This window comes from Phanerochaete carnosa (assembly GCF_000300595.1).
Source record: "Phanerochaete carnosa HHB-10118-sp unplaced genomic scaffold PHACAscaffold_7, whole genome shotgun sequence".
Classification (NCBI taxonomy): Eukaryota; Fungi; Basidiomycota; class Agaricomycetes; order Polyporales; family Phanerochaetaceae; genus Phanerochaete; species Phanerochaete carnosa.
In genome coordinates, this window is record NW_006767634.1 from 381,122 (window position 1) to 389,211 (window position 8,090).

Below are 8,090 nucleotides of genomic sequence, written 5' to 3' on the forward strand. Positions count from 1 at the left end.
TCTGTGCCGCCACTGCGACGTACCTGACAACATGGAGTACATTCACATTGACTGTGGTGGCCCCTGCCAATCCATATTCTTAGTCTTAACCCGCGAGGTCTAGGAACGCACTGGCTACCTCTGGCATCTAATAACAATCAACTAATCTACGGCCGCGGCCTGGTTGAGATTAAAACCCCTCGTATTATGATGCCAGACGCACTTGAGCTTCGCGCGTGTAGTGGTTCGTGGTAGTAGACGTCCTTGTTCCATAGTCAGCTGCTGTTTCATGATGTATTGTACGCGTAATTCGCGAGATATTACACTGGAGGATGGACACGTGGAAGTACAGGTACAAAGCACAACATAGCAATACAATTTCTAACCACGAAGATGAATAGATAGTACGATCATTACTCAGAGGATACCCATCTCCTTAGCCTCAGCCCACTCCTTCGGGTACAGCTTCTTCGCAGCCGCCGGGAATAGCGTCAGCCAGGCGTAACCGCCGCGTACCAGCGGGTCCGAAACGCTTAGCAGCTTCACAAGCTTGGGATTCGGAGGAACATCGTACTTGGTAGCGTCACCGAGTGAGAACTTCGGCAGAGGCACCACAGGCTTCTCGAGTCGAGTGGAGAGCGCGTATGGAATGGTGTAGCTATGCGAGCGTAGGGTTAGTTAAGCGGGAACGCTGAGTAGGCGGGGTACACTGACCGATCCGTGTCAATCCCCAGGGTGTTCACGCGATGCGTCGCCGCGACAAACTTCCCGCCAGACAGCTTCATCAGCTGCAGACCTGTAAACAAGCCCTTCGTCAGATACTCGCATCTTCTGTAAGAAGTGGGTTATTTACCAATGTTGCAGACGACACCGCCCTTGACCAGGGGGATATCGATCCACTCCCCAGCATGATTCTGAACTTGCAGTCCAGGACGCGACTGGATCAGGCAGTTATACAGCGTCGACGGGTCACGGTGCTCATGCATGCCCTTGACGAATCCGTTCTTGGCCGTCGCCCGCATCTCGGGCGTGAGCGGCAGGTAGTGCCAGATCACGCTCGTGAAGTTGACAGAATCCGTGTAATACTCGTTCAGGACCACCTCAGGGATGTCGAGAAGGGTGCATATATGCTTGTTGAGCTGGAGGTTAAACGAGATGTAGCGTTCGAACAGCGTCTCCAAGGCTGATCGGAAGCCTGGCAAGTCGGCCTCCGCGGGCCATTGGTTGGGGCCTAGAAAGACACAGTCAGCCTGTGGGCCTGCGGATACATAGTTTGCCATCGTTGTGCGCACCTTCTTGCAACTTGCGGTAGAACGGAACTTCCTCGTCCCCTTGTGCCACCGGCTCTGGGAGCTCGGTTCCGAACCGATACCCCTCGGAGTGTGCCTAGGGAAGATTGCATAAGACTCTTGCATACTCATAGATACGGCCGACCAACCTTGCTGTCTCCTGCAGTATCGTCGCCGCGGAAGTAACCCCGCAGCGCATTCGACTTGGCGGCCGAGATAGCGTCCTTCCATGCCTGCGGCTTGCTGCAGAGCTGCTCGGCATAGGCAAAGATCTTCTTCTGGAACTCGTCGTCGAATCCGGGGATGTTGGTGAACACGCCGAAGCCAACTTCCTCGAATGCGGTGCGAAGCTGCTCGTAGTAAGCAGCAGGGTCAGACTCGGACAGGGCCCAGTCGACGACGGGGATCTTGTCGAAGACGAGCTGGTTCTTTGAGACGAAGGACGGGGGAGGTGTGGGGACCTTGGGCGCACGCTCCATCGCAGCCCGCATCTTGCTCGCGAACGAGTGCACGTTATCGTCCGACAGCATCGTGTAGTGCGCGCCATCAAGGTCGACGAGCTCGACGCCGTTGCTGCCGTAGATCTTCCAGACCGACAGACGGTTTTGCTTGTAATCCTCGCGCGTGCCCAGCGACGCAAGCGGAGCGGCGCAGAGGACGGTGATCAACCCACCGCGAAGCGGACCCTGCGACACGTAGTCGCGGCCGGCTTTGACGATCCCGCGTATGACTCCGACCCAGCGGCGCATGTCATCAGGCTGAAGCTGGAGCTGCTGGTAGTGCTGCTGGTCGGAATGCTTGATGAGCCATTGGACGACCTGAGTGGACCCGGCCGGTTCCTCTCCCCCTGGAGTGACGTCGGGGAACGCGTCGAGCAACTGATCCTTGATGGGGACGAAGTCTTTCTCCGAGATGAGTTCGAGGACCAGGAACAGGTGGAGCAGAACCTTGAGCCACGGCAAGTCGTGCATGCGGAACTGGAAGTGCGGCATCAGGTTGAAAATGCCGACCCAAGCGACGTGCTTGCCCCTGGACTCAAGCTTCCTCCCGATCTCGAAGGCGATGGCGCCGCCAATGCTGTAGCCGCCGAGGTAGTACGGACCTTCGGGCTGGCGCTCCTCGATCGCGGCGGTGTAGGTCTCGACCATCTCGTCCCACGAGTCGAAGGGCTCTTCGTTGACGCCGAAGCCGCGCGCTCGCAGTGCGTAGACGGGCCGATCGTCGTTGAGGGCGCGCGCGAGGCTCACGAAGACGAGGACCTCGCCGAGGCCAGGGTGGACGAGGAAGACGGGTGGCTTCGAGCCGTGCGAGTTCATGCAGACAAGTGGATTGTAGGTTGGCGCTCCCTCCGTGGCACTGGCCTTCGTCACCTCCCCGATGTAGTCGCACAGCTCGCCAAGGTCGGGGTAGCTGAGCATGTCGATGATGGCAATCTCATTGATGTGAAGCTCCTGCTCAAGCAGGTGCTTCAGTCGCACGAGGTGAATCGACGACACACCCATGTCGAAGAGGCTCGCGGAGCGGCTCAGGCGCGAGACGTCGATGTTCAGGAGGTCGGCGACGACTTTGAAGACGATTTGCTCGACAGGGTTCAGCGGGGTAGATCCCGACATGCGGTCAGCAGCAGCCCGGATGCGCTGCTCCAGCGCGGCATGGTCGCCCTTCAGATAGGCGGCCATCAGAGCAGAGCGGGAGACTTTCCCGAGAGCACTTTTCGAGAACGACTTGCGGGGAAGGGGAAGGACGACGTGGGGGCCCTGAGAGCAGAAGACGATGCACCGCTTCCGGATCGCGCGATTCGCCTCGCAGAGGGCGGCAACATCCTCCTCGCTCAGCTCGTTTTCAACTCGGATCCGGTGCTGATAGAAGACTGCGTAGGTGTCAGTATCGCCGCCGGGCAGGCGCATGGGGCAAACGAAGATGTAAGAATGCGAGACGCCATCGATATCGCTCTCCTCGATGAAGTGCTCGGCGTCTGCGCAGGGGTGCTTGATGCCGTTGATGTTGATCTGATCCTTGTCGCGTCCGACGAGGTGCAGGTTCCCGTCCTTGTCGAACATCCCACTGTCCCCGGTCGTGAACCACCCGTCTGCGGTGATCGACTCGGCCGTCACCTTGGGGTTGTTGTAGTACTCGCGGAAGACAGTCGGACCCTTGACTTGGAGCTGGCCAGGCACGAATGCGTCGCAGACCTCGCCGGTGTCGCGTGAAACGACGCGAGCCGTTATGCCAGTGCAGCATTCACCAAGAGAAAGGTACTTCTCGGTAGTGTCACTTGCGTTGCGGACAATGTCGCGGGTGTCGTAGATGGATCCACCCTAACAGCAACACGATAAGTCTGTGAAAGAAGTCAAAGTTGTGTTACGTGCTTACCCCAGTCTCGCTCATGCCGAACCCTGAGCGGAGGGCGTTGCGAGGCGCGCCATACCGCTCAAGGAGATCCGCGAACTCGACTGCTGTCTGTATCGGAACGGCCTCGCCTCCAGAGATGATGGCGACGAGCGCGGACAGGTCCAGCTCATGGGCACTGTACGGCGCTGCGGTGGCATCGCGGCAGAGCTGGGCGATGAGGAAGTTGGGGCTGAACGAGTATGTGATGCGCAGACGGCTGCACCACTCGAGCAGGTTGCGCGGGCGCTGGATGATGACAAACGGCGCGACATGGTACTGGCTGGAGCGGCGGCATGATCAGTACGGATCAATGGGCGTCTGTGGGAAACCTTACCTAGCGCCGGCTGCAAGCGCATGGAGATGCACCTCGGACGTACAAGCGACGTGGTCGAAGGCAATCCAGTTCAGAAACCGCGACCGAGACGTCGTCTTGTGGTGCTTAATCTTTCCGCGGACGCTGGACAAAAGATTCGAGTGGCGGAGGGCAACGGCCTTTGAGTTGCCCGTCGATCCAGAGGTCAGCATCAGACACACAATATCGTCCGGCGAGATCGGACGAGATGGGTAGACTGACGCGAGGGTATCAGCATCGATGCTGAGATGCTCGATGTCTGCGAACGACAAGGCTCGGAGGTCAGGAGCGACACCGCGGACGTCGGCGATGGTCTGCTTATTGGCAATAAGGGTGGGCCGCCGGAAGACGCTCGACAGGTGGTTGAGGAAAAGGGCTTGCCGGGAGCGATCCGGATGCAGAGGTGGAAGCGGACAGACAGGTATTCCGGCTGTGAGAGTGGTGTGGTCAGCAGTGTCGCATAGACGATGCTGCGAATGCTACTTGCCGAGAGCGCAGGCCCAAAACAGGCGAATATGGCTTTCGTGATCCTCAAAATACGTGATGACGATATCGGCTTCAGGACGCAAGCCATACGCCACGAGAAGCTGGGATGTTTTCAAGGCATCACGATACAAGTCTGTATAGGAGAGCTCCTTCTGCACGGTGCCTTCAGCATCGAGATAGCCGATGTGCGCGGAAGTTGATTCTTGAGCACGGATGAGGAGGAGCTCAGGGAGGGTGGTTGGGACTGTGTCGCTCATGCTGTCGTGAATTGAGTTCACAGCAGGTGAGGGTGCGGCAGCGTACCGAGAGTGTTATATGTGTTTCTCGTTTCTAACTGTAGTGGAATGCACCATCAAACAAGGTTGAGCTGACACTGTGGCACTCGAATGTTTCAACAGCATCATTTTGCAAATTACAACCTTCCGCGGCGGCGATAACGAGCACCGCATTGGCAAGGTTGAGCGGTGTCCATAGGCCCGATGGCAGCGCAATGATGGGAGGAGAAAATGGTACGAAAACCATCGAGATGCCATGACCAAAACTCGCAGACGTGCCTCCGCGGTAATGCTATGACGGGAAGGGTACAGCCAAGTTGCACTGATGAGCGAGGCCAAGATGGGCGTGTGATCCCAGGGTCTCTGGCGCCGCCGTGCGCGACTCCATACCTTGGGGACGCAACACCTTTGGGACGCAAGGACAGGCCCAGCATTGTGTCAGCCTGCTTACAGTACGTACGACTTGACTAGGCCCGCATTGGATGACAATAGGATCATCATGAACGGTGTTCCTTCGGCTCCGTGTCTGGTGGAGCGTCAGTCCACAATCCTGCGACCGATAAGTAAAAGCAGAATCAAACTCACTGGGCATGTTCGTCTCGCACGATGTACACGGCGATAGCAGGTCGCGGACTTGAGCCGGGATGATGCAGGATGTGACGCGCTGTAGGTGCATCAGCAACTTACCAGCCATCTGGAAACGCTGGAGGAAGCCGTCTGTAGACGCTGGGTATTGTCCAGCAAATTTTACAGCGCGTCCAGCTCGGTCCTTGTCATCCAGCACGAAGCGCAGACGAGCTGAGAACCTCCGGTCCAGATATCGGGCACAGTATCCTTACGGTTCGAGTTTCGACGGCAACTCCAAGACGCCAGGGTTAGATCTCACTCTTGTTCCCCGTCGTCTCTGTGGCACCGCTGTCTAGCCGCACCACAATACTCTTACTGGTGCGGAGCATTGGCTGTGCCAGATGTGATGGCGGCGATGCTAGTCGGCTGGCAGCTGGCATGGCGTCTACAGGCGGTAAGCACAGACATTTAAGCCCCGGAAGATTGACGCGCACGAGTGCGCTTGCCCTAAACTCCAGGCCAGGCACAGAGTGCTTTGCAATGAACAAAATACGGTCATCGCAAAGAGCGGAACGCGTACAGAACTAAAATTGCGTAAAAATTTCAATAAATACACAAACACAGTTGCTATCGTGTATAGAAGACCATCCGCTGCCAAGTTCAGAGAATAACGGAAGCATGCGCCACATGAATGATGACGTGGATCCCTCTACAAAAATGCGTGATGTTTGCGACAGGAGCGTACTTGCAGCAGATAACGAAACCCGTTTGGTCATCAGGATGAGCAAACCGCGCACCCTGAGCGCTGCCAGTTTGACAGGTAGGCAGGGCGATGCGACGTCGCGAAGTATCAAGGGTGTCGGGAGGCCATGTTGTTGTGAATATGTACCGAATGTAGCTGCGTGCCAGCATCGGAGCAGGTTCCTCCATAGTGACTGCTACTTTCCCACACCCACGATCAATCAATATCAATGCTCACGATAAGACACGATCGTGTTATGGGGAGGCCTGTCATTCAAGCTACATGCGATTCGCAACCTTTGAGGAGCGACAAGGCCAGAAGAATTACGTCAAAGCGTATGAAACATGCCAGAGTTGTGAGATTTTCCCGGCCCAGTTCATCTCTGAGCCTGTATGAGAGGAGCCGCTCAACACTGACGGTAAAGTTACGTTCAACGGCCAGTCTAAGCCGCAACACAACGGGATGGCCGAGCGGGCATCTGCCATCTGAAAGCAGCAGCTGAAGTGGATTTCAAGGAGTAACGTAAGCCTCGTGAGAGTAAGTACTGGCCCACCAGGGAGATAGCCATCTTCTTTTCCTCGGCTGCAATCCTAGCTCGGCACCGCAGCTTGCAGCGCGTACCAAGTCAAAGAGCGGGCGCCGCGATGCTTGTGCATGTGGCGACGCACGGCGCGCCGTTCTCGTGCGGCCTTGGAGTATACCCGTGGCGGGGAATCCCGGTGAAAGTATTGGGTTTGACCGACTGGGCGCGAAAATGCGGATCGTCGATGACTTGAAGGGCAGCCTAGTCCCCTAACAGCACTGCGCTATACAGTAAAAATGAAGTTTCAGCGGCCTGGGATCTGTCGTGGCGTTAGGCACATGAACTCATGCACAACCCTGATCCCGGTCGTGTCGGGATGCCGCAAGCATGTCTATTGGGGGCTTGATCTCGTCTCTCGAATTGAGAATAGCAGACGTGGAGATGTCCTGATGCGAGGCTGGGACCTCGAACGCGACCACAGACGTCAACGCGTCAAAGTGCGTCTGAATCCGAGTCGGCAATCTTCGTCGGGTATCGTGGGAAAGAAATCCGTGTTGCTTACCCTGCCCCGATCGGAGGACCTTGTCTTTGCTCTCCGTCCCTACAGGCGAGATGACCTGTTATTGGATCCGCGTGCGTCCTGCTCTGAGTGTCTATGTGTGTCAAAGATACTTCGCGCGACTGACAAAACTTCGAAGGCTTCTTCAAATTGCGCCCCGCTCCGATAGTCCCGTAATCAGACGCCTGATAAATGTTAGGCCGATGATAGCCCGAGCCTGTTCATACTTGGTACGAGACATACACGGCGCGACAAGGTGGAGCAACTCTATCAAGCTGCTACATAGAGCTGAGATGACAGGGGGATTGTCACCGGTATAGCATCGGAAGAAGACCCCAGATGGCGAAGTTTTCGATCACTCACGGACGTGGTGGGATACTGGGTGCAGGAGATAGCCGTGGCTCAGCCGTACCATTCCGCTCTTGGCCTGTCGTTTGACATGTTCGAACGCTGGGAGATCGTTAGCAGCCCCATGGCGGTATATGGTGTAGGCTCATACGGGCAATTTAGTAGACCGCGCCGCAGATCTGGAGAACTCATTTTCCCGAACCTCAGGCACACATAACCGTCACCTACAGTGATCAGCGCAACCTATCATCGTGTCGGGGCGCATCTCTATCCAGTTCGCCGCAATTTGCACATCTGCAACTGCACAACTGGACATATGACTAAGTGATGACCACCCGGCGAAAGAGCACCCCCGCCGCGAATACTCGCCTCGGCATCGCCTGCCTATCCAACTCGGAGCATAGTACAAAAACTAGCAGTAATGTCTTCACTCCGTCTCTTTGAAAGAAGTTTTTTTTTTCAATTCAAAAAACAGGGTACATATGCCTGAGTCAGCAAAAAACGGCTGCCGTGCGCTTATAATTATTCTCGTCGGGGGCGAACTTACGACATTGTGACCAACACTTTGGTGTACAGACT

General features: G+C 56.3%; 1 protein-coding gene across 1 annotated transcript; it reads right to left on the reverse strand.

The window, feature by feature from the left end:
• Positions 1-260: 260 nt before the first annotated feature.
• On the reverse strand, positions 261-5,588 carry PHACADRAFT_259209 (uncharacterized protein). The gene is made up of 9 exons (XM_007397683.1): positions 5,358-5,588; positions 4,499-5,298; positions 3,994-4,441; positions 3,642-3,939; positions 1,418-3,586; positions 1,272-1,365; positions 833-1,210; positions 694-775; positions 261-637 (listed from the first exon to the last, which is right to left on the reverse strand). The coding sequence occupies exons 2-9, from the start codon at positions 4,752-4,754 to the stop codon at positions 397-399; spliced, it is 3,966 nt and encodes a 1,321-aa protein (XP_007397745.1). The 5' UTR covers positions 4,755-5,298; positions 5,358-5,588; the 3' UTR covers positions 261-396.
• Positions 5,589-8,090: the final 2,502 nt, after the last annotated feature.